Source organism: Propithecus coquereli, unplaced genomic scaffold (assembly GCF_000956105.1).
Source record: "Propithecus coquereli isolate 6110/MARCELLA unplaced genomic scaffold, Pcoq_1.0 Scaffold122, whole genome shotgun sequence".
Taxonomy (NCBI): domain Eukaryota; kingdom Metazoa; phylum Chordata; class Mammalia; order Primates; family Indriidae; genus Propithecus; species Propithecus coquereli.
In genome coordinates, this window is record NW_012136303.1 from 1513174 (window position 1) to 1537924 (window position 24751).

The 24751-nt window shown below is 56.9% G+C and overlaps 1 protein-coding gene across 1 annotated transcript; it reads right to left on the reverse strand.

Moving 5' to 3' along the window:
• Nucleotides 1-137: 137 nt before the first annotated feature.
• On the reverse strand, nucleotides 138-22278 carry MYH7B (myosin, heavy chain 7B, cardiac muscle, beta). Its single transcript, XM_012665711.1, has 40 exons — nucleotides 22173-22278; nucleotides 20792-20898; nucleotides 20485-20628; nucleotides 19994-20150; nucleotides 19688-19715; nucleotides 18580-18676; nucleotides 16476-16499; nucleotides 16227-16319; nucleotides 16024-16087; nucleotides 14985-15083; nucleotides 14324-14427; nucleotides 14037-14175; nucleotides 13638-13756; nucleotides 13398-13547; nucleotides 13040-13210; nucleotides 11643-11822; nucleotides 11414-11546; nucleotides 11250-11326; nucleotides 10746-10833; nucleotides 10437-10554; nucleotides 9038-9161; nucleotides 8794-8930; nucleotides 7913-8168; nucleotides 6740-6982; nucleotides 5844-6020; nucleotides 5616-5761; nucleotides 5186-5276; nucleotides 4722-5111; nucleotides 3928-4054; nucleotides 3718-3836; nucleotides 3432-3628; nucleotides 2931-3280; nucleotides 2654-2778; nucleotides 2435-2550; nucleotides 1608-2004; nucleotides 1408-1533; nucleotides 1157-1327; nucleotides 965-1069; nucleotides 782-877; nucleotides 138-353 (listed from the first exon to the last, which is right to left on the reverse strand). Exons 1-40 carry the CDS (start codon nucleotides 22261-22263, stop codon nucleotides 138-140), a joined length of 5892 nt encoding a protein of 1963 aa, XP_012521165.1. The 5' UTR covers nucleotides 22264-22278.
• Nucleotides 22279-24751: the final 2473 nt, after the last annotated feature.

Genomic DNA, 24751 nt, shown 5'->3' on the forward strand with positions numbered 1-24751 from the left:
ATTCATTCAGGGTGTGCTGAGGTCAGCAGATGGGGATGAAGAGATGACAGGATCAAGGTGGGTGGCCTCAGCTGGAGGGGCAAACAGCAGACGTCCCTCTGCAGAGCCGGGGGGCTTAGAGTTCAGGCCGTCACTCCTTAGGGGAGAGGGATGGCGGAGTGAGCTGTACCCCCTGTCGCCCCTCCATGCAGAGGGTGGGGTACCCCATCCCTCACCTTGGGGCCCAGGGCATCTCGGGTCCGTGCCCGCAGCTTGTTGGCCTGGGTCTCGGCCATGTCTGCCCGCTCCTCCGCATCATCCAGCTCGTGCTGGGCCTTGCGATACTTGGCCAGGTTGGTGTTGGCCTGCTGCTCCTGAGGGTACACATGGGGCCTGGGTTCCCCTTTGGGAAGCTGAGGTGCTCATGCCGGTTCCCACCCCATGCCCAGAAGCAAGCTGGTTTCTCCTCAGCTTCAGCTCGGTTCCTACCACCATTCTCCCTCCTCACTGTACCCACAGCAGGAATTTGGGACACTCCTTCAGGAGGTACCTGTGGGCCAAGCTGGCCCATCAGAGGCCAGCCCTGGCAAGGGGAAAGCACGTGGGTCTGTCCTGAGAGACAGCAAGGGCTAGTCTCTTCCAGGAGCTGTTAGAAATGTGTCTTCCCACTGGGAGAGCGAGCTGCCACCTTTTGGGCAGCCTGCTTCTGGGGCCTCACCTGGCCACAGATGGGGCCGCAGTTGAAGCCGGATCAGCCCGGGCGTGCTGACTGGCCCCTGGTGCCCTGACCCAGTGCACTCACCGCCTCCTCGAACTGGCGCTTGTAGCTCTTGACCTTACTCTGCAGCTTTTCCACCAGGTCCTGCATGCGAGCCAGGTTCTTCCTGTCCTCCTCAGCCTGTGCAGGCAAAGGGGACTCAGGGCTTGCTTGGACTGGGCCAACTCTAGGACTGCCCCCCACCCCAAGGGGGACCCTGTCACCCACCTGGTACGCAAGCTCCTTGACCCGGCGCTCATGCTTGCGCACCCCCTTGAGGGCCTCGGCATGCTTCTTCTGCTCCGCGTCCAGCTCGGCCTCCAGCTCCCGCACCTGCGGACGACGGGGGTGGGCCTGGTGCAAGAGCCTGCCATGGGCAGCCCACCCACCGGTGGAAAGGACTGGAGGGGCCACACACACCTTGGCTTCCAGCTTCTGCACCTGCTTCTTCCCACCGCGGAGGGCAGCCTGTTCAGCCTCCTCAAGCCGGGCCTGGAGCTCCCGCACCGTCTGTTCCAGTGTCTTCTTCATCCGTTCCAGGTGTGCACTTGTGTCCTGCTCCTTCTTCAGCTCCTCAGCCATCATGGCGGCCTGTGGGAGATGAGGTGGCATGGTCAGGAGGTGACCAGCCCCAGGGGAAGTTCTGGGCTCTGCCCCCGGCCCAGGCTCACATCGGTGATGGCCTTTTTGGCCTTCTCCTCTGCCTCCCGCCTCTCCTGGGCAGCCTCCTCCACCTCCCCACTCAGCTGGGCCAAATCCGCCTCGAGCTTCTTCTTCTGGTTCAGGAGGCCTGTGTTCTGGAGAGAAGCAGAGTCTCAGAGCTGGCCCACAGGCCTGTGACATGCCCGTCCCTGTGGACCCCTGTCCCCACCTGTGAATGCAGAAGGTTGAGGCGCTCGGTGGCCTCCAACAATTCCTGCTCCGCCAGCCGCCGGCTGCGCTCGCCCTGCTCCAGAGCAGCCCGCAGCTCCTCCAGCTCAGCAGCCAGCAGCGCAGCCCGGCGCTCCAGGGCCTGCGCCTGCTCTCGGAGCTCAGCTGCCAGCCGCTGCTCCTCATCCCGCCCTGCCTGCTCCTCCTTCAGCTGCGCCTGCAGCAGCCGTGTGGCCGCCTGGGCCTCCGTGGCCTGACGGGTAGCATGGCCCAGCTGCAGCTCCAGGTCATTGAGGTCACCCTCCATTTTCTTCTTGAGCCTCAGTGCCTCGTTGCGGGCCCGGGTCTCAGCGTCCAGGGAGGCCTGCAGGGACTCCACTGCCCGCTGGTGGTTGCGCCTACGGGAGGGCAGCATGAAAAGAGGGGTTGCAGCCTGCAAGAGGGGTACAGGTGCAGGCACCACACCTGCTCTTAAAAACACCCAAGGACCATCGGAGACAGGAACTCATTGTGGGAACAAATGAGTCATCCCTTCCTGGTTTAAAGCCCCTTGTGACTGCCTGTTGCCCCTCACAGCAAGTTCATGGACAAGAGTGAGGCTCAGAGGCAGACAGACACATTGACTCTGCCCTACTGTGACCTTGGACAAGTCCTTTAGCTTCTCTGAGATTCACCACTAGAATGGGGACAACCCAGACCTGAGAAAGTCACGTGGGAGGAGCAGACTAGATGTCTGTGCCAGCCCCACGCACACAGCTGGAGGCAACACATGCTGCTTCCCCTTCTCCTGCTTGCAGGAGGCGGGGATGGGAGAAGGGAGGGACACACCTCAGGTTAGTGCACTCCTCGTCTTTCTCCGCCAGCTTCCGGTCCACTTCAGCCTTGACCTGGGAGAGCTCCAGCTGGATCCGCAGAGTCTTGGTCTCCTCCAGCTCCAGGGCCCCCTGGGGGTAGAGCGGACAGTACAGGGGTCGGGGCTGGGAACAGGTGCTCAGGGAGGGGAGGCCAGCAGTCAGTGTCCATCTGCCCCTGGGGCCAGCCCCTAACCTCAGCCTCCTCCAGTGCAGCCTGGAGCTCGCTCTTCTCCCCTTCTAGTGCCTTTTTGGCTTTCTCCAGTTCCTGGATGCTCTTCCCACTGAGGCTGACCTGGTCTGTGAGGTCGCTGATCTCCTCTGCAGAGTGGACAAGGCACTGAGCTCATGGCTCATGCTCCAACCCAGGTCACTTCACTCAAGCCCTAATTCCAGGATGGCCCCACCAGTGTGACTCCAAGGTGCTTGGACCCCAGAGCAACTCCGTGGCCCTGGTGCGCAGCACGTCGTACCCTGCAGGTTCTTGTTCTCCCGCTTGAGCGTCTCCAGGGCCTCGAGTGCCTCTTCGTGGCTGTGCCGCAGCCGGAAGAGCTCAGTGCCCAGGCCACGGGCCTCCCTCTGTGCCGCCTCCAGCTCCCGCTGCATCTCCTCCTCCTGGCGCCGCCGTTCCTCCAGGGCCCGCTCCAAGTGTCGCTGCTTCTTGTCCAGTGCGGCAGCCGCTGAGGTCGCCCGCTCCAGCTCCAGGGTCACATCCTCTGACTCTGTCTGCAGCCGCAGCTTGGCCTTCTCCAGCGACGAGCACTTGGCATTGGCGGCCTCTACGCCCTCCTCTGCTTCCTGCAGCCGCAGCGCCAGCTTCTTTCTAGGCCACGGGACCAAACAGGGTGCGGACTGTGTAGGGAGGGAGGGAGGCCAACAGAACAGCCCCAGCATCTCCCTGCACCCCCTGAAAGGGCTCAGAGGCACAGGTGTTAACTTCTGCGTGGCGACAGCCTGGCCGGCAAGGCACTCACTTGGCCTCCTCCAGCTCCTCGGTCCTCTGGATGGCGTCTGCCTCATACTTGCTCCTCCACTGAGCCACCTCGGCGTTGGCTTTGGACAGCAGCCGCTGCAGCTCAGCTTGGGCCTCCACCTCCTCCTCGTGCTGCTCCCGCAGGAGGTCACAGTCGTGCCGCAGAGCCTGCACGGCGTGGGCCAGCGCACTCTTGGCCTGCAGGGACCCCAGTGACCTCAGCATCGGTCCAGGCCAATGGCCTCCGCGTACCCCTGCCCACCCTGCAGTCGCCAGTGCCAGCCCACCTTGCTCTCCTCCTCCAGCTGCCGCCGCAATTCCTCCAAGCTCTGGGCAGCCAAGGCCTTCCCACGACTCAGCTGGCTGATCAGAGACTCCTTCTCCTCCAGCAGGCGGCTCAGCTCCCCTGCAGGCAAAGGGGCAAGTGGGCAGGTCAGGCAGGCGAGGGCAGCACCAAGGCCCCGCCTGGGGTGGCCCAGCTGAGCCCCCGGCCTCACCACTCTCAGTCTGCAGCCGCCCTCGCTGGGTGCTTGCATCCTCCAGCTGCCGCTGCAGCTCCTCCACCTTGATCTTGGCCTCACTTAGCTGATCCTCATAGGTCCGGCACAGCTTCTCTGCACTGGCCTGGGGTCCCAGGTCAGGAGTCAGAGGTCAAGTTTGTGCATCAGAGGGCAGAATCTGGGGCTGCAAGTCAGAGACTGGGACCTGGGATGGGGAACTAGAAAGCTAGATATGGGCCCAGGAATGAGAGATCAGAGCACCAAGTTCAGGGTCAGGAACTCGACTGCAGGGCTCCTGGCTTAACAGGTGGGTGTCAGAACCTGGAGGGCTGGACCAATCCCAAGGCCAGTGGGTCAGGGTAAGTGTTAGGATATAGCTGTGGAGTCATCCTGGGACAATGGTCAGAGGTCAGCTATCAGGACTAGGTGGTAGGAAGATCAGGGATCAAGGTTGGGTGCTGGGGTTCAGGATAGGTATTAGGTCAAAGTTCAGGAGTCAGGGGCTAGGGCCACAACTACTGTTGGGTCAAGGGTCTGAGATTAGAATTGGATGTTGGGTCAAAAATGACGTGGAGCCAGGGACCAGGATCTAGGAGTTCAGGGCTTGAGGTCAGGACTGGTAGGGGCTGAGAGGTGGGGGCCGGATGCCAGGTTAATGGGTCAGGACTCAGGCTCCAAGCTGGTGTGGGGTCAGTATTAGCATGAGGTGGCCAGAGGTCAAGGGTAGGGCCACCTGCTGGAGTCTGGATGGGTATGAGGTCAGAGGGTGGGGTCAGGAAGGAGGCAGACACCTTGCCACGGGCCAGAGTCTCCACGCTGGTGCCCAGGTCATCCACCTCCATGCGTAGCTCGCTCTTTTCCTTCTCCAGCTTCTGCCGCACCCGCTGCAGGCTGTCCACCTGTTCCCCCAGCTCGGCCGCGCTCTCGGCCTGTTTGCGCCTCAGGGTTGCCACGGTGGCCTCGTGCCGCAGAGCTGCCTCCTCCAGCTCCCGCCGCAGCCGCCCCAGCTCGGCCTCGCGCTTTCGGCTGCCCTCGCGCTGTCCGGCTGATGCGCCACCCACCTCCTCCAGCCGCTCGCTCAGCTCCTCCAGCTCCCTGGCTGCCTCAGCCCGCTGCTTCTCCACCCGGGCCCGGGCCGCCCGCTCTGCCTCCAGCTCCTCTTCCAGCTCCTCGGCCCGAGCCTAATGTGGGCAGGTGGGCGGCTGTCACTTCTGTGGGCCCTGACCCCAGACCTCGCCCGCCGACCCCCACGCACCTGCAGCTCCTTGATCTTCTTCTGCAGCTGGGCCCCCAGGAGCTGCTCATCTTCCACCCGCAGGCTCAGCTGACTGAGCTCAGAGTCCTTCCTGGGAGCCACAGGGTGGGTGAGCCAGCCCAGGCCCCGGGTGACGCCCCACCAGTCCTCCTCGGCACCCCCTCCCTGAGGTCCTAAGTGACTTCACCCCATGCACCCGCCGCTCCGGTTCCTTTACCCTCGGCCTTGGACATTGGCTGGGGCCTTGGTCCAGGAGGGGGCAGAACACTACCCCTGAACCCTGGTGACCCCCATCTCTCAAGCCCCACACTTAACCTCTACAGTGATGCAGGACCTATTCGATTCCAGAAGGGAATGAGGACCCGGGTACAGGCTCAGGAGGCCCCTGCCGGCCAGGAGGCTACAGTGCTGCCTCCCCCACCACGCCTACTTCTTGAGCTTCTCCTCCAGCTGCTGCTTGTCCTGGGCAGCGTCAGTCACTGACTCCTGTGTCAGCTTCAGGTCGCCCTCAAGCTTGCGCTTAGCCCGCTCCGTGTCCATGCGCAGCTTCTTCTCCTGCTCTAGCGAGCACTCCAGCTGAGGGGCAGGGCAGGGCTCAGCCACCGCCCGGGCCAGGCAGCACCCTGCCACCACGCCCGGCCCCTGGCGTGGCCCTTACATCCTCCACCTGCTGCTCCAGCCGGATCTTGGCCTTGGTCAGTGCACTCACGCGGTCCTCCTCGGCCTGTAGGTCGCCCAGGGCCTGCTGGTGGGCCTCCTGCAACGCCTTCTTCTCCTTGGTCAGCCGGGCCACTGACTCGTCCAGGGCAGCCATCTCTTCCGTCAGGTTCTTCACCTGGCCAGGACCAAGGTTACATGGGGACGGTCCTCCCCGCACTCTGGTCTGAGCAGGTACCACACCAGGTCAGAGCAACTGCCCTTCCAGCTATGGGACTCAGGCAAGCCACTGCACTGTGAGCCCCCATTGCTTCGTGCCTAAGGGCTGACACGCTTCTCGAGCTGCACTGAGGTTTGATGAGCGAATGCTCACAGAGCACTCAGCACAGCACCTGGCCCAGATGAGAACGAAAAATGTCTGCTTTTTGCAGCATCAACAGGTAATTGAGACAGCTGTTTCCTAGTCCTGGCTTCCATGGTGATCACCTGTGAGAACCTGAATGAGACACTTCCCACCCCAGCCTCACTTTTCCCTCCTGTAATAGAGTCAATACTCCTAAGTGCTGGGAACACAGGGCCGTCGTGAGGGCTCAAGGTCAGAAGGCACCTGGGAGGTGCAGAGCTGGGGATACAGGTTCCTGTCCTGACGGGGGCTCGCAGTCCAGGATGGATGAGAATTGCAAGAGTTTGCTGAGAACCCAAGGTCCTGTAGTGTGTGCTCGGCAAAGGCCAGTTACACCGAATCCTCACCCACCCGAATGGGGTAAGTGCTGCTAACCCTACTTGACAGATGAGAAAACTGAGGCCCATGAGAGGAAGTGACTTGCCCAAGGCTACACGCCAGGGCCCAGCAGAGCCTGGAGTGGGACCTGCAGCTGCCTGCCCCCAAAGCCACACCTTGTTCTCAGTGGCTTGCTTCTCCTTCTCAGCCTTGGCCAGGGTCAGCTCCAGGTCATCGATGTCCTTCTTGAGCTCCGTGCACTCATCTTCTAGCTTGCGCCGACGGGCGGCCAGGTCGGCGTTCACCTCCTCCTCATCCTCCAGCCGTTCGTTCAGCTCCTTCACCTTCCCCTCAAGCTGCACCTTGGACTTGATCAGCAAGTGGCAGCGCTCCTCAGCATCTGCCAGGTTGTCCTGCTCCTAGAGGGGACACGGGGCGTGGGGCCCAGTCAAGGCGGGGCCAAGGAAACCAGCTGAAGACACCAGCACAGGCCCTGGAGAAGACACTTCCTTTGTCTATGCAAAGGTTTGAAGCCCATGGTCAGCTGGGCTGAAGACCAAGGAATGCCTTGACCTGCTCTTGGCCCTGAAGGGGCTCAGGGAGAGGGACACACAGGGGCTTCAAGAGGGGGACCTTAGACACCAGGGGCAACCCAGAGTGAGGCCCAAACAAGGGCTCTAGGAGAGAAGCCCCTGCCCGCTCCCCTACACCAGGCTGAGGCCTTCTGGGTGAGCGGGTAGTAGCGGGTATTCTTGCCCTTTGTTTCCTCACTGCCTGGCTGTGTAACTGTCTCCTGCATAGTGGGTAAGTTTTGTGATCTTGGGGCCATCCCTGTTTCCTACCAATGTATCTCCAGCACTAACGCTGGCCTGACACACAAGCAGTTCTCAAAGATATGTGCAGAAGGAAAACGTGCTCTATGGACTTGGGAGATTCCAGACCCTTGATCCGTGTCCTCTGGTTATTACCCTGTTACCTTCCACCAGGGTTCCCATGACCCTTAGCCAAGGAAGGGAGCAGGGTCTGTTTCAGGGACAGCAAGGACAGGAGCACTGGGGGGGCTGAGGCTCCTCTGCAGCTTTAGCAAGAAGCCAGGGTGGCACAGGGGTGGCAGTTTTAGGACATGTGGACAGACTGAGGCCTGCAGTGGGGAGGAGGGAACGTGAGAGGCCTCATCTCATGGAGCCTCTGGAATAGGAAGAAAGATCCAGGGAAGGCCTGAACACCCAGAGCACAGCAGGGCTGCCTGGGCCGGGGGTCTGGTTGTGGTTTCCTTAGGGCAGCCTGGGGTACTGGGGTGCCGGGGACACCAGGTCACGAAGGGGAACCCCTCACTGCCCCCAACTCACTGCCTGCAGCTGCAGGGCCAGGTCATTCTTCTCCTGGGTGACACTGACTTGTGTCTCCTCTAGCTCCTGGCGCTTGGCCTCGGCAGCAGCCAGCGCCCCTCGCAGCCCCCGCAGCTCTGCCCGCAGGGCCGCCAGCTCCTCCTCGGCCTGCGCTGAGCGCAACAGTGGCTTCATCTTAAAAAAGAGCTTCATCCACGACCAGTTCTTGACGGCGTTGAAGGCACGGATGTTCCACTGGATGGTGAACAGGGCGTCCCTAGGGAAGGGGCAGCCCTGGGCTGTGAGCAGGCTCAGTGCTGCCCCCTTCAGGTATGGCCCCAGTGTGCACCTGGGACAGGTTAGGTCTCACGGTCTTCCCGACAGCCCTCGGGAGCAGGTCCTAATGCCTCTGCTTTATAGGTGAGATTGAGGAAGAGGCCCAAGAGCCCACAGGTCTGCCTCCAGGGCAGGACTCATGAGCCCGAATGTCCCGGGGGCCTCTGCAAGCGTCTAAAGACCCCAGGAGCTGCTAAGCCACCAGGCTCTGCGGGCAGTCGGCCTGGGCTCACAGGCCAGCGGGCACTCGCCAGCTGTCACTGGGTCGGACTCAGGCACCCCCTCTGCTGAGTGCGGATAACCACAGCACCTACCTCTCAGGACTGCTGCATACTTTAACCAAGATAGTGCAAATAAAGCATCTTGCCTGGGGCCTGGCACTTTAGAGTCTTGGAAAATGCTGTTGCTTCATTACCACTCCAGCAGCGGAGAGACAGGTGCTCTCGCCCCAACCAGCCGTAGGGGATAATCTGACCTCAGGGCAGCAGGGCAGGATTTGGAGAGCCTGGTTCTGTGAGCCGAGGGACAGTGGCCACACCTCCGCCCCGGCCCCTTCCTACACCCACCTGCCTCCCAGCAGGCGCTGGTACTCAAGGCGCATGAGGCGGCCCCGGCTCCGGGCCTGCAGCAGCGTCAGCACCTTGGCCAGACGCTGGTCGCGGAGCTCCTCCAGGACACCTACAAGCCCAGCCTTGAAGAACACCTGGGGGCCAGGGGGAGCAACCAAGTGTAACCCCCAACCGTTGGCATGAACCCTGCCCAGTGTGATGCCCCCAACCAGGGTCAGCCCTAATTCCAGGGTACCCTGACCTTGGTGTGGCCAAACTGGTACTGGGTGGCATCAAAGTCCAGTGAGCCCAGCAGCTTCTCTGTGGCTTTCCTGCTGTCCATGAAGGTATCATCTGGGATGGCGCTGGGGTTCAGGATGCGGTATCTGGGACGGCAGGGGAGGGCTAGTGAGAAGAGGGCCGGGGTGGGGGGCACAGGCCACAGAGAACAGGGAGGCCAACTGAGGAGGCTGGTGGGAGTGGCAGGGAGACCATTCCTGGGCCTCTCCAAGGCTGGAGCAGAGGTCCCAGAGGGGCACACTGAACAAGGGGCAGAGGAGGCAGCATCACATTGGGGGACTGGGCACATTCTGCTCAAAAACCCTGCGGGGGGCATTTAAATGCATTCGGTAAGTTTTTTAAGAGGCTGTAGTTTTTATGAAAGGCATGGACTACTACTTTTATAATTTTTAAGGCAAAAAATATAAATGCATGTTAATACCATATACAAACTGAAGAAATATTTGGGAGGCAATTGTAATCAAGAGCAACTGTCCCCAGCACATGCACAGGGCCATGTGGATCAGATGGGCTGTGGCCACGCCGTGAAAGCAAAAACCCCAGAAACATGAAAGGCCGCACGCTAGGGGGACGCATTAAACAAACGTGGTTCACTAGACTATGGGATGCTTCACAGCCATAAAACACAGATGCCTGTTGATAAGGACAATCTCCACGATGGATTATACATTAAAAAACAAACAGCACCGTGTGTTTGTGTCCCTGTGCGCAGTATTTGTAGGGAAGTCCACTTATAAAGGATAGTGTGGATGGCTACAGTTACTTCTGGAAGGGGAAGGAACTATGTACACTTGTAGCCTGACAGAATCAAGCCTATCAGGGGAAGAGGCGGAGCCGAGACACTGCCCGGCGCTCGCTGTGCGTCAGGCGTTAGGCGTTATGTGAAGCCTAGTCCCGTGAATTCTCATTCGGCTCCCACGTCTGCATCCGACCTGCCTGCTCCCTGAGCTCCAGATAATAAATCCAGTCTCCTCCAGTTCTCTTCTAGGACGTCTGCTGGAGACATTTCAAACTTGACATGCACAAAGCAGAGCTCCAACCACTCTCTCTTCACCTCCCCCCAAAAATCAAAAACCCTGTCTTTGTATCACCGACTCCCCAGCTGCTCAACCCCAAGCCTGGAGTCACCCTTGTCTCCTCTTTCTTATCCTGTATCCAATGCATGGTCGAGCCTGTTGGCTCCACCTCCAGTATTCACCCCAGTCCCCCTCCCCGCTCAGCCACCCCCATCTCTCCCTGGGACGCCTGCGCAGGCCCCTGCTTCCCCCTGGGGACTGGTCTGTCAGGCTCTGAAGTGTGTGTCCTTCCCACCCTCAGGCTGCTGCCTCCACCCGGAGTGAGGGAAGGGGGCAGGCACCCACCGCTGCCGGAAGTCAGCGTAGAGCAGCCTGTTGGGGAATCCCTGGCGGCAGATCCGGATCCCCTCCAGGACCCCATTGCAGCGGAGCTGGTGCAGCACCAAGAAGGCATCCATGACACCTGGACACGGAGGGGGTTAAAGGGGAAAGTCAGAGGTCAATGGACACAACTTTGGGCCCCAGAGAAAGAAACACAGCCCAGACCCAGGGCCTACTTTAAGGCTGTGCCGACCCTGCTAGGTAAAGGGAGAAGACCCACACCCTGGCCTCTCCCTGTCCCCCTCTCCTACCAGGCCAGCCCTGGGTGACTACCTGGGGTCTTGTTCTCGTTGGGGACAATGCAACGGACGAAGTGGGGCTGCGTGGCCCGCAGGTTGGTCATCAGCTTGTTGAGGTTCTCCTGGAAGTGGGGAAGAGTGGGGAGAAGGCACAGGGGGCAGAGAACCAGAATTGGATGCCACAGTGGGTCGGGACCATTAGGCCTGGGGGGCAGGTGCCGAGGTATGCCCCCCACTTTTGTTCTTTCACTCTCGCTCCATGTGACGCTCTGCCCTCTCCCATCACCACCACCAAAGTCTTCATTCCCCCACCAAATGCCCACCCCTCCCAGAGGCCCCGGGGCTCCCACCCCGTCCCCGCAAACCCTGCCCAGGCAGCTGAGGACGGGAAGCAGCACAGACTTGCTGTGATGTTCACGTGGAGAGGAGTTAAACATCACTGCAAGTCTTAACAGCCGCCCGCCCAGGGGACAGGGCAGGGGGTGAAGGACAGGGCTAGGGGCCCAATGGGTCCAAATGGGGCCAGACAGGGCCTCACCTTGTGCAGCTGGGACACCGTCTGGAACGATGCTGCCTTCTTACGCTTCTCTTTCACCCCAGACTTGGGGGGCTCGGCTAGTAAAGACAAGGCACCCAGTCACTCCAGGGAATGATGCTCCCTGGGCCCTTATCAGAATGGCAATCTAGTCGCTCCGTACTTACTGGAACAGGAGCCCGAATAGTTCTCATAGAGGGTTGCCAAGAGCTTATTCTGTGACTTTTGGAAGATGGGGACCACCGTCTCATTCAGGGGGTCCTTGTTTTTCTCCAGCCAGCCCACGATGCTGTAAGGCACCTGGCAGAGACGAGACAGGTGCTGAGCGAAGGTGGCGAAACTTGGAGGAGGGAGGGAAGAGAGGGGTCGAGTGCCGGGGTTCCAACAGGTACCTACCACGCCCGCGTAGTGGACCACCTCGAAGTGGGCCTGGTACTTGCGCTTCTTGTCAGGCCGCGGCTGCTGGAAATTGGGTGACTTCCCTGCATGGTTGTCATAGAGTTTGGCCCGGAAGCTCGCATCTGAGGCCTTGGGGAACATGCACTCCTCCTCCAGGATGGACAGGATGCCCAGCGGCTGGGGATCGGGAACAAGCGTGAAGAGCCTCCGTCAAGCCAGCCCATCCTGGCGGAGCTGCACCCCTGTTCCCAGACCACCTCTCTCTGGGAGCCTTCCCAGATCTCTCTGGACAGTCAGAGACCAGACCCACTCCCAGGAACGCTGTCTTCCAAGGAAGAAAGAAAAGTTTATGGCTTGGCTTCCAACCCCCTTCTGCAAGACTTGCAACACTGAGTCATCCTCTTTGCTTCTAAAAAGTGTGCAAACCATTAAAGGATGATTACACTGATTTTTTTTTAAAAAAAAGAAGTGTGCAAACTCAAACTGGCATCTCTGTACCCCACTCTCATCCTGGCCACATCCACAGCTCACACTCACACACACACACACACACACCCACATAAGTTAAAAAAAAAAAAGAAAGGCCGCCAAGTTCACATTTTGGCTTCCTCATTGACTAGCTGTGGAACCTTCACACTTCCCCAAGCCTCAATTTTCTAACTTTCAAAATGGGAAAATGAGACCTTCGGTGTTGATATAACAGCAAAAAACTCAACCACCAACTGCCCAACAGTAGGGGATTACAGAAATGCATTGTATGAAAATCATCTGCTGCATGAACTATTCTTACCACCTTCAACAACATTTAAAATACATTTTCAGAGAAAAAGTAAGATGTGAAATGAGTCTGTCTGTAAAAGAAAATGGATGCTCAGGATAAAGGATTCGGAGGAAATTAACCCAAGTGCCATGATATTGGCTGTGGTAGGATTGGGGAAAACATTTTTTTCCCCTTTACTTCCAGTTTTTCAAATTTTCTTTAATTTTCTTTTTTCCATTCTTTGTACAATGAGTAAATATATGTAACATTTCACAATCCAAAAAACAAATAAGAAAACACCTTGCCCTGCTCCTAGGGCAGTTCTGAGGACCCAGGGAAACTGTGGCTGCAAACGGGGCCTTGCTCAACTGCAAAACTGTGTGCACCCAGGAGGGCTCTTGTCAACCGTACTGCGATGAACACTCACGTTGCTCACACACACCAACGCTCGTCCACGTTCAACTCCAACACGCCTATTCAAATGCACACATTCCCTTTCATACACATGTATACAGATCACACACACTTCAGTGCACAATCACAAACTCACACACCCACTTGCACAGGCCTGCTCACACACAAGCATCACTACACACACCCTCCCCTGCTCGCAATGACCTTGTCCGAGCCCCACCTTCTCGATGAGGTCGATGCAGGGCTGCAGGTCAAGGCCAAAGTCGATGAAGACCCAGTCAATGCCCTCCCGCTTGTACTCCTCCTGCTCCAGCACAAACATGTGCTGGTTGAAGAACTGCTGCAGCTTCTCGTTGGTGAAGTTGATACACAGCTGTTCAAAGCTGTTAAACTACAAGAGGGAGGTGCCTGGCTCAGCAGGCTCCTTGCAGATGGGGAAAGGGAGGCCCACAGAGGAGCAGGGATGTGCACGAGTTCACCCCCCACCTCCAGGCAGAAGCCCAGGGTTCCTGCCCCACATAGGCTGGGGTCCTCCACCTTGGAGAGAACAGAGCCTGGGGTTGTGGGCCTGCTCTCACCTCAAAGATCTCAAAACCAGCGATGTCCAGCACCCCGATGAAGAACTGCCGGGGCAGCTTTGTGTCCAGGGTCTGGTTGATCCGAGACACCAGCCACCTGAACAGCCGGTCATAGGTGGCCTTGGCCAGAGCCCCCACAGCGAACACCACCTGGAGGTGTAGGGAGGCCGGGCTGGGACCTGGCAAGGGGGGACCCTGCCCGGCTGTCCCTGGGTAGGCCCTGGCCCGCAGGCAGCTCACCTGCTCCACGCTCTGGCCCTTGGTCACATACTCGTTCCCCACACGCACCCGGGGGTGCAAAAGGCCTTTGAGGAGATCGCCACTGCTGACCCCCATCAGATAGGCAGCCTTGTCAGCACCTGGCAGGACATATGGGGGGTTAAGGAGGGAGGAGGACAACAACGGGCACTTAGGGGCTCTGCTGCCTCAGCCTGGGGCTGGAAGAGGGAGGTCGAGTAGGGTCAAGTTCAAGGCCAGCAAACTGTAATACCTGCAGGAAGGAGAGGGTCTGGAGCTGAGGAGTTGGGATCAGGTAAGACTGAGGTCAAAGGTTGTGGACAAGAGTTAGGTTTAACAATCATGGACAGGACATGGAAATCAGGGTCAAGGTGAAGGCCGGGTCAAGCCAGGGCCCCTCACTCTCAGTGCCGTCGGCCTCGGCCTGTTCCTCCCGCTGCTTCTGCTTGAACTTCATGTTGCCGAAGTGCAGGAGGGCGCCCACGATCTTATAGCAGGCGCACTTCTCATCCACGCTGAAGCCCAGGATGTCCATGGCATGCTGGAAGGTGGGGGGACAGGACGGTGGGCTTAGAGAAGCCTGGGCTCCTTGAGCCAGGCACTGCCCCTGGACCATTCAAACGGCTCAGGGCACGACCACCCCTCACACCACAGGCCCCCTCTCAGCTCCCCTCCGGCACAGCCCGTACATCAGTGGCGATGAGCTCCTCCCCGTCGTCCATGTTATCCACCGTGATGACGCCCTGGCTGCAGAAGTGGTAGTCGTAGGGGTTCATAGACAGAAGCAGCATGTCTGGGGAGAGAAGGGCGGGTCAGGCCGTGCTCATCCAGCTGTTCTCCTCCCCCATCCCAGCATGGTGGTCCTGGGGGCCCCCACCCAGGAGTCTAGGGCCCTTCCAGGACTTCTCTGGAGCCTGCATTTCTTGTCCCTACCCCTCATCAGTGGCTTTTCTTTCTTTATGGTTCTCTGAGGAATGAGCTGCAGTCCCCATGTCTCATCCCTGTAGCCCAGACCCCAGGTGCTGGGGCTCAGGGAGGACCAGCTCTCCCCTCAAGGGGCTTGCAAGGGAGGGGAACTGGGCCCAGACAGTCATTTGTCCCCCTTTGGTGCTGGCTGGGACCTCTCTAGTCTCAAAACAGCAGGAGGGGCTCAGGCCTCTGCGAGAAACTATACAGCCTTGGCGGGGCAGCGGAGATAAGAGTCTGGTTCCCTGCATGGAAAGGAAAGGGCTCAGCAATAACCACGAGTCCCGGGGGGAGTCAGGGACAGGAAAGAAGGGGTACCACAGCAGGGATACCAGGCAGCCCCATTGGGGTCTAACTCCCACCCCTTCCATCCCTGGCCTTTACCCTGCAGCTCTGGCTTCTTCCCTGACAGGATCTGGTAGTAGACGTGGTAGCCGCGCTCACCGGGCAGCTGGAAGATCACCCGTGACTTCTCCAGAAGATCTGGGAAGAAGAGGCGACACCAGCCTATCACCTCTTGCACCTCCCCAGAGTGGACGCTCTGACAGGAGAGAGCAAGAGGTGGCGGTGAGGGGTCGGGGGCGTGCAGGGGTGCCGTGTCTACACACGTGCCAGCGTGTGCTGGGAGGGTGTCTCTCCGTTGGCGCCTGTGTCACCATGGGTCTGTCTGTACCTCAGTGTGTGTCCTCGTGTGTGGGGTGTGAATGTGGGTGTCTGTGCACATAGGTTTTTGTTTGTGTGTCAGTCTGGCCGAGCCTCCACGTGTGTGTGGGTTGGGGTATGAATTAAGACTTATTCTTTCCCCAGCGCCACAGGGCTGTGCTTATCCATCAGGATCTAGGCGTGCATCCCAAGGTGGGGCATGATCCGCACAGGGGCCCCCTCTGCGTGTGTGGCTCAGGCACCTGGCATCTGTGCAGCAGGGCTGCGTCAGGCCGGATGAGAGGTGTCAGGGAGCTTCCCAGCAGGGGCCTGAAAAGGTGGGGCACTCTGAGTAGGTCTGAGGCTGGGGCAGGAGGGGTGTGGGCCAGGCCTTCCCCGCCAGGGGACAGAGAGAAGACTGGGGGCTCGGAGGTCCGATCGCAAGGAGCCTGACTGGCCAAATAAGGGTTTGGTTCTCCCTCTTCAGGTGATGGAATCTAGAGAAGGTTTTTCAGCAGGGACGGGATATAGTCAGAGAAAGTATGGCTTGAAGAAGACCAAGTAGGGGAGAGGAGGCTGGGAGACCACACAGAGGCTGGTGTGATGCTCCGGTGAGAGGTGAAGTGGCCTGAGCTGGGCAGTAATCAGGGGAGGGGGAGAAATGCCCAGAGCAGGCGGGGAGCCCAAAGGACTTGATGACGGATGCTGGGTCCGAGTGGAAGGGCCTTGGCCCAGCCTGGGCCCCTCCTTCCCCACCTCCCTCACCCACTACCAGACTCACAGCTGTCAATGTCCGCAGATGCCAGCTTCCCAGAGGGACCAAAGTGAATGCGGATGAACTTGCCCTGAGGACAGAGGGGCAGCCCTCAGCTGGGAGCCTCAGCCAGCACCATCCTCCCTATTGAGGGCTCCCACCACCTTGTGCCCTCCCTGTTGGCGACCCTGCTCCAGCCCCAGCCACCCGCTCCCACTGTGGCCACTCACAAAACGGGAGGAGTTGTCGTTCCTCAGGGTCTTGGCATTTCCAAAAGCCTCCATGGCGGGGTTGGCCTCAATGAGTTGATCCTCGAGGGTGCCCTAGTGGTGGCAGGGGGTGAGGGGTCTGTCAGACACGGTGCTCACCAACTGGCAGGCCAGAGCAGTCCATGGCCTCTCTGGTTATGCAGGGGAAGGGGGGGTGTCCCCAGGACCTCGTAATTGTTGCTGCCCCACTCGCATGGGCCCCGCACTTACCCCAGTCTTTGTTGCCAGAAATTGCTGTGGGGAGAAGACAGACACGTTAGAGGGTGTGAGGTCTCACCAGGTTGTGGGGGCAGGAGGGCAGCGGTTAGCAGGACAGTGAACGTTAGTCACCCAGAAGTGTAGCCCCACCCTAGTGCCCATGGCCTGATCCTGCTAGGGCTGTTAGAAGGAAAAATGCCAGAAAGTGGGAGTGAGCATGGCCCTAGCCAGGGTCTTGAGGCAAGGGTGGCACCTGGGGTCTCCCACTTGAAGCCCTTCCTCTCTGCCAACCCTATCTCTGGCCTCTCTGGTATCCCTTCATTTCCCACACTCCATGCCATGGGCCCTTGCTCCAAGCTCCAGAGGCCTCCAAACTAAAATCTACTCCCCTCAGAGCTCAGCTCAAGTACCCACTCCTCTAGGAAGGCCTCCCTGATGCCCTGAAGCTGAAAAAGACCCTTCCCGCTTGGAGCCTTCCTACCCTAACCGCCCTCCCTGGTAGCCTCTTACACACTTCTCCTTTGTAACATGGTTAGGTGTGTCTTCATGGTACAATTGTACACCTACTAGCATGCAAAATGGCCCTGCGGTGCATATTATTAGCTCTAATTTGCAAATGAGGAAACTGAGACTCCACAAGGCGGCAGCAGCAGGGAGGCACGAGCCCCATGTCCTGCCTCCCGTGACATCTACAGCTCTCCTGTGAGTCACCTAGAGGGACTTACTGAATTCGGCAGAGCCTCCCTCCTAGCCTAGAAAGGGAGAGGAAGGAAGGAATGGATTCTGGAAAGAATCCATGGACATGCCACCAAGGACTTTGTGGTCATTCATTCGCCTCCAGAGAGCCTAAGACTTAAAAATACCCCCAGGGACACTGGGCAGAGGGAGGCAGGAGCCTCCACTGCACAGAAGCCTCCTCCCATACACTGCTGTTCAGTGCTTTTCTGCAGGGCTCTCTCTGGTCTGTTTGGCCAAATTATGGTGCCAAGGGGAGGGAGCTTGATAAAGCTTTTAAATTCCTGTATCCACAGCACCTGTAGGCAGCCTTCCCCTCCACCTCCCTTGCCTGACCCACTGTCCGGTACTCTACCTGCCCAGGTGCTCCCCTGCCCCCAGCCCTTCCAGCTGGGTCCCTGCCAGCTCTGGCCTCTCCCTGCCATTTTTTCCTGTCACTGGACCAACCCAACTTTCTGCAGCATCCCCAGAGACCATTTAAGGGTTTGGAAAACAGGGTGGGAAAGGGAGGGAGGAAAAAGTACCAAAAAGTCAACAGCAAAAACAAAACAAAAACAACAACCACAACAACAAAAAAACAAAACTGAAATAAAAATCAAAAATCAAGAAAATCAAATGGGAGAAAAGGCAAAAGGCAAAAAGGAAAGAAAAAGTGAAAAAGAAAAAAAAAATGCCCCAGAATAAAGCAAGGCTCAACAGGACCAGGTTGAGGACAGTGTAGGGGACGCCTTGGAAAGAAAAGGCAGCCCATTTGGGAGTAGCCACAGAGCTCTGAACGGCTGGCCCTTGGGCCAGGAATGGAATGTTATACCTCAAAATCAAAAACAGAATTAAAAAACCTGTGTCCCCATGGTTATGGACATTGCTAAAAACCGTACAGAAATCACAGGGCATAAAATTGCCCCCCAACCCCAGCTGTTGAAAATTCCAGTGCCCTCCGCTCTGGCCAGTCTCTGTGCATATATACACCTGCTCCTTCTGACTGGCAGCAGGTAACTGGGTCTTTGGTGCATGAAAAGCAAGAAAACAATCACTTCTTAGTAAAAGCGGCCTATCTGGTATACTCTTTCAAAACATGAAGGTCATGATGGAAGATAAAAATTACACAAAAAAGTTTAGGAGTAGTGATGTGGTCCCACCCCTCCGTGTTACAGACAGGAACATCCAGGAAGGCTCAGAACAGAGTTACACAGTGTGTCAGAGGTGGCCACAGCCTTTCTGGTCAAGCCTTGCTCAGGCCAGAGTCCCCCACCAGGGTGGGAGGCTCAGGCAGGGCTGGGGAGTAAAATTTTTAAAAAGAAAAAAAAACGGGGGGAGGGAAAGAAAGAAAAGAAAAACAGCGGAAGCAGTGAGGGGCGGTGCCCAAGTGGGCGAGTCTTACGGCCTTCTTGCCCGGCCCGTCTCCCAGGGCAGCGACGATGGCAAAGTACTGAATGACCCGCTTGGTGTTAACCGTCTTACCGGCCCCCGACTCTCCGCTTGGACGACACAAACATGAGTCACCAGTGCCCATCTGGCCTAATTCCTCCCAGCCCCCAAAACCCCACCCCTCAAGCAGGGTCCCACTTTCTCCTCTTCCCCTCAATTCAGGATCCCAGGGAGAAATCGACCCTCAGAGGTGCTGAGCTGCTTACAAAGCAAGCCAGTGTAGACCATCCCTGTGAGACAACACGTGTGATGATGCCACTGTTTGCTGAGCACTTAGTGCCAGGCGCTGGCCAAGTACTCCACCCCCACCAGCTCAGTTAAGCCCCAGAAACCATTATTATCCCCATTTTATGGACAATGAAATGGGCCTCAGAAGTTCTGCGACTGTCCCTGCTATGTGCCAGGCACATATATCAACTCACCAACTCCTTACAACCCTGTGTGGTAGGTAGGATTGTTCTGTTTTTATTGGTGGGGCTCAGAGGCCCAAGGACACACATTGGGGAGTAGAAATGTGAGAACTTGAACCCAGGTCTATCTGGATTAAAAGCCTTTGCCCTTCACTGCCAGGCTGTGCACACACACACACATACTCTCTCTCACACACAAACATCCGTATTGGCTTGGCTGGACATGAACCTGGCATGTAAAAATTCTACCATTTTCCAATGAGGCAAAGAAAAGATCAGAGGTAAGATTCACATGTAAAGAGATGTGAGGAGGAGGAAGGGGAAAGGAATCTCCCACCTGCCCTTGACCCAGAATTAGAACCCCCAAAGGATTAAGGTGGGAGATTCCTGGCCCTGGGGAAAGGAGGTATTGGAGCTGGTGACCACTCTGGTGTTTGGGCATCTACCCCCTACCCATAATACATCTGCCTACGATGGGGCAGAGAAAATGCTCAGGCCTGATCTGGCTTCAGCTGGTACAGTGGCTCCAGGATGTAAATAAAAGCCCTGCCGTAAGCACTTTGGATTCAACCCTGGGAAAAGACTTTGGTTCCACCCTCTTCCCGCTAGATGGCCAGTGTTCCCACCCCACCTCTAGAGCCCCACACTCACGTGATCAGCATGGACTGGTTCTCTCGGTCTGGAGGAAAGGGGAGGGAATAGAGAAGTCAGCAAGTGAGGGACCAGCCACACAGGGAACACCTTGGGTGTCCATGGCCCTGGGGCAGCCCCCCACCAACCAAGGCCAGAAATGGGAAGGCCAGCTCCCACATGGAGAGACAGAATGGCTGTGCCTGAGTGTCCAGCAGTGACACAAGGAGGGCAGTGTAAGTGGAGGGACAGGGGTCCTTTACAGAGGCCACCCTGGAGCCAGGGTAGGAGTCTCGGGTTGAGGAGAGAAGTCATGACGGCCCTTACTGCGAAGCATGTCGTTGTAGGCATTATCCGCCACTGAATATATATGGGGTGGGGCCTCCGAGCGGCGCTTTCCCTTGTAAGCAGCCACCACAGAGGCTGTGTAGACCGGGAGCCATTTGTAGGGGTTGATGGTGACACAGAAGAGGCCTGAGTAGGTCTGAGGAAAGAGTATATCGGTTGGGTTTATTTGGGGGTCCCCCAAGTTCCCATCCCCAGGCCCCAGTCTTCACAACAGTGACCCTGCGATATTCCTCAAGGAGCCCCTTGACTTGCCATGCCACACCTCTGTGGCCATCCTGGTATCGCCCCTTATTCCTGCCCCCAGCAGGTGGCCTCCCCTTCATAGCGCCATAGCTGAGCCTCTTGCCCTGGAGCTGCAGTTGCCTTCCAGGGTCCAAAGACCTTATGGCCAGCGCCATGCTGGCCCCGCGCCTGCCACTCACAGCCCCGCCCCCGCCCAGCTCGCAGCAGCCTGGCCCCGGGCGGCTCACGTAGATCATCCAGCGAGCATAGCGCTGGCGCAGGTTGTGTAGCACGGCTGCCTCGTTGAGGTGTGTCATCATGGCCATGTCCTCCAGTAAGTCAAAGCGGGGTGGGTTCATGGGCTGCAGCTCGCTTTCACGCACCGTCAGCACCTACCAGGGAGGCTGGGTCATGGAGGGAAAAGGGAGGAACCGACCAACCTCACTCTCATCCCCACTCACACACTCCCAGACCCCCTTCGTCCAGGGTACGGATCCTGCTGGTCAGGAGCCCCCAGGGACAGAGAAGCCAATCCCAGGAAAGGGGGAGCTGAACCTTCTGGTCTTTGGTCTCCACAGTGACTTTGCCCCCGATAGCCTCGGACTTGACCTCGGCCTCCACGTAGGCATCCTGTTCATCAGGCACCCAGACTCGCTTCTTCCCTGGGTTGCAGAGAGAGTAGTAGACTTTGAAAGGGGCTGAGGCACCTCCAGGGGTCTGGACAGCTGGTCCTGTCCATAGAGCTGTGCCCCTCTCAGAAGGCCCTCTGCCAGGACACAGGAGTCCCAGTGACAAACTCTAGAAACCCAGGCTTCCGGAAGGGTTTCTAGGGACCTAGAAGATCCCTAGAGATCTCAAACGACCCCCTGATTAGAGTAACAGTCTGGGTTACAACACTTGGGTTTAGATCCCTGCTTTAGCCATGTCTGTCCTGCGCCCTCAGGAAAATCCTTCATTCTCTCTGGGCCTGTTCCCTCACATGCAAAGCATTATGGGGATCTCCTGAGGTTCCATATGGAGCAGGCCCTCAATGTCAATCAGGCATATAACTCTCAGGGAGGTCCCACCTCCCCTATTTCACTGAAGACCCAAAGCCAGGCCTCCTAACTTTTTGTCCTGTGCTCTTTCCTGCCTGGCCAGCTGAGCCCAGAGTCCAGATACCATGGTGGTTAAAAGCACGGACTCAGCTGCAGACCACCAGGTTCTGTTCCTTGCTCTGCCAAGTGCCTTGGTGAAGACCATCTCCATAACTTGCAGGCCTCAGTACAAAATGATAACGTGGGCCCCCTTATTAAAAATTTCAAGGTGGCAATAGCAGAGCATTAAATCAAGTGCAACGCCCTTCTAAGCATGGTGCCCTGTGCAACTGCAGAAGGTTGTACATCTATGAAGCTAGGTCTGGCCTTGGGCCCACCTCCCCAGGCCGTTGAGTTGATGCATGGAAAGTCATCTGCTCTGGGCCTGGCACATAATAAGCACTTGATACACACTGCCTATTGTTATTATTGTCCTATGAGCAGACCAGTTCATAAATAGTACAGCCTTTGTTCCTGTCCCTAATAAACAGTGGCTTTGGTTCTGTGGAAAGCACTAAAAATAACTCCAGCACAGGTCTTGTGGACACGTGGAGGCAGCCTGCATACATGCTGATCAGTCCCATCTCAGAGGCCTTGGGCTCCAGCCTGAGTCCTCACAGGCTGCAGATCCAGAAGGCAGGTGGTATTATCCCATTTAACAGAGGAACAAACCAAGGTTTGCTTACAGAACCACAGTGATATACACAGGGTCCCTGGGATTTGAGTCTCCAGTCCATGGCTAAAGCTGTCAGGCCAGAATGCCCCTTCAGCCCTGAGCTGAGTGCCACCCCTCCCTGCTCCTGGTCTGAGCCCAAAAGGGCTTCTGAGGCTGTGCCCCCTCCCCCTTTGCCCTCACTTACCATCCCATGGGACAGTGTGCACCTTCATCAGCTCCTGGTAGCCCTGGCGGAGGTAGCGGGCAGACTCCCCGAGTTCACTCACATCCATCATGGTGGTGGCAGTGAGAGGTGGAAGAGGAGGTGCTGGAAGTCTTGGAGGTTCAAGGTTGCCCAACGCAGCAGGCACTGGAAGATGGCAGTGATGAGGGAGCTGAGGGGCCAGGGGGTCCAAACTGGGGCATGATCCTCCAACCCACAAGACCAGATACTAGGTAACTCCCCTGGACTCCCCAGCTCAGCCACCCTGGGTGAGCGCCCAGCACACATACACACCCTCAAACCCCAGAGCATCCTCTCCTACAGGCACACTCACCCACCCACCCTCCTGCCCTCCCTTCAGCTGCAGCCCCAGCCCCGATTACTCACCTCAGCACCACGGTGAGGGCAGGGAGCTGTGCTACCCCTTTTATTGCCACGGTCAAGGTCAGTGGAGGAGAGCTATGTCAGCAATCTCCACGTGTCACAGCCCCCCCAGCCTGGCCACAGGACACAAAAGGCAAATTCCCTTTTATCTCCACCAGCACGGCCCCTGGGCTATTTTTACCTCCCATTGTCAGGGGATCACAAAGGCAGAGAGAGACACTCCACTGAGGGACAGGGAGGCTGGGATTCAGAAACTGACCGGGGCAGGGACAAGGCAGTGAGAGATTTGGGAAGACTGAGGAGCTCAGAGAGAGAAACTGAGTCACGGAGAGTCTGATACACACAGAAAAATACCCACATCCCCAGTTATAGAGAGCAGGCAGACTCAGAGGGGGTCCACAGAATGCCCTCTGGGGTCTTCTAGTTCAACCCTCTTTATACACCAGGGAAAGCAAGGCTCAGAGAAAGGAAAGCACTGGCCAAGTCTTACAGATGAGCAGTGGCAGAGATCTGGTCAAAAAGAGAAGCAAAGAGCCAAACGCATCCCTCTCCAGCACCTGGATACACTTTCTCCCCTTCCTCTATCCCCATCTCTCTGAGGGCTCCTTGGGGAGGTCATACATGACGAAAACCAGACCTGGGATCATAGAACAAAGGAATGACTTGGCTGAAGCAGAAGCAAATCACAGAAATTTAAGCCAGTTAAGAGCCCCTCCGTCTTCTTTTTTTTCTTCTAAAGGCTGGTCAAGTGACCCCTCCATATTCTGACATTCAAGATTCACAGGAAGCCGACCTCCTGCAGCCCACTCTCAACAGGGGCCGGGGGTGCTGGCACTCAGTGTGCCTGATACAGCCTTCGGAATGTGTCAGGGGCACTTGCAGGCTCTCCTGTCCATCACCCCAGTCAGGGCTCAGTGACACCATAGAATTTTAGATGCAGAGAATGAAAGGATCCAAGAACTGAACCTTAGACACCAGACATACAGAACTAGAGTTCCAGAGCTAAGATTCCAACCAGACATCAGACCGGGCTCACACAGAGAAATCCTATGTACCAACGGGCCACCAATTCCAAATATGTAGACGTACCACATAAAATATATAGAAATAATTTTAAAGATACATTTTCAACCATATACAGTTCAAAACAGGCAAAAGTAGCCATGGTGATGGAAGTGGAAGAGTGGTCTTTTGAGGGAAGGTAATGACTAGAGGGCCTCTGGCATACAGGAAACACCCTGGTGACGCTGAGCTGAGCTGCGTGGTGGTTACACAGGTGAGCTCACTTTGTAAAACGAATCGAGCTGTGCATTTAAGATGCCTGCACCTTACTGTATGTATATTACATGAAAACTTCTTTTACAATTCATTGCCAAATTTGGCAGTACCTATCAGAAATGCAAAATGCCCAGATCCTTTAAGAATTAATTCTACAAGTATTTCCCCAAGTTGTAAAATGATACAGGTCCCCTTTGGGTGGACATTTAGATTGTTTCTAGTCTTTTGACATTATAGTCAGGGCTACAGTGAATAATCTTGTACAGTCTGATGAAAGTAAACCATATCCTGTTCAAGAAACAGAAATTATGAGAAATTATCCCCCCTCAGAACCTCTTTCACTCACTACCCCTCCCCCAGGGTAACACAATCTTCTAACCTCACAGGTTAGTTTTGTCTATTTTCAAGATTTATATGAATGGAATCCTACATTATGACATATTTCTTTCTTCTTTCTCTCAGCGTTATACTTATGAGAACATCATTCTGTTCTAATTCTTTTCACAGAGCTAAGATTGTTTCTTGCCTGCCTTCTGCTATTAGAAAGGAACTCCATGAGGGTAGGATCTTGTCTGCATCCCCTAGCACCCTGCAAAGTGCCTGCACATAGTAGAAGGTCGATAAATATCTATGGAGTAAGTGAATGAGCCTAGCCTGATTGACAGATAGATTATAGGGTTTTAATCTTTATATACGGTCAGAAGCTGGAGAGCTGGGCATGGCAATTTATAAAGAGCCCAGGGGTGGGAAAAATTCTTTTCACTGTTCAAAGATGCTTCGAATGCAGGGCTTCTTGCCCAGGGACCAAGCAACAGAGTTGGCCTGGAGAATCAGAGCCTCTAACTAGCCTAACCTATCCCAAATATAACATGGGTCCAAATTCTAGAATTACCTGCTCA

What these genes read in the sequence shown, in the direction of transcription:
- MYH7B (XM_012665711.1), bottom strand. Translation starts at nt 22,263, where the DNA reads ATGATGGATGTGAGTGAACTCGGGGAGTCTGCCCGCTACCTCCGCCAG. An exon ending in GAAGAAGCCAGAGCTGCAGG is followed by an intron (nt 14,428 to 14,984) that starts GTAAAGGCCAGG and finishes TTCTCTCCCCAG; the next exon opens with ACATGCTGCTTCTGTCTATG. An exon ending in GAGGAGCTGGAGGAGGCCAA is followed by an intron (nt 3,281 to 3,431) that starts GTGAGTGCCTTG and finishes CCCGTGGCCTAG; the next exon opens with AAAGAAGCTGGCGCTGCGGC.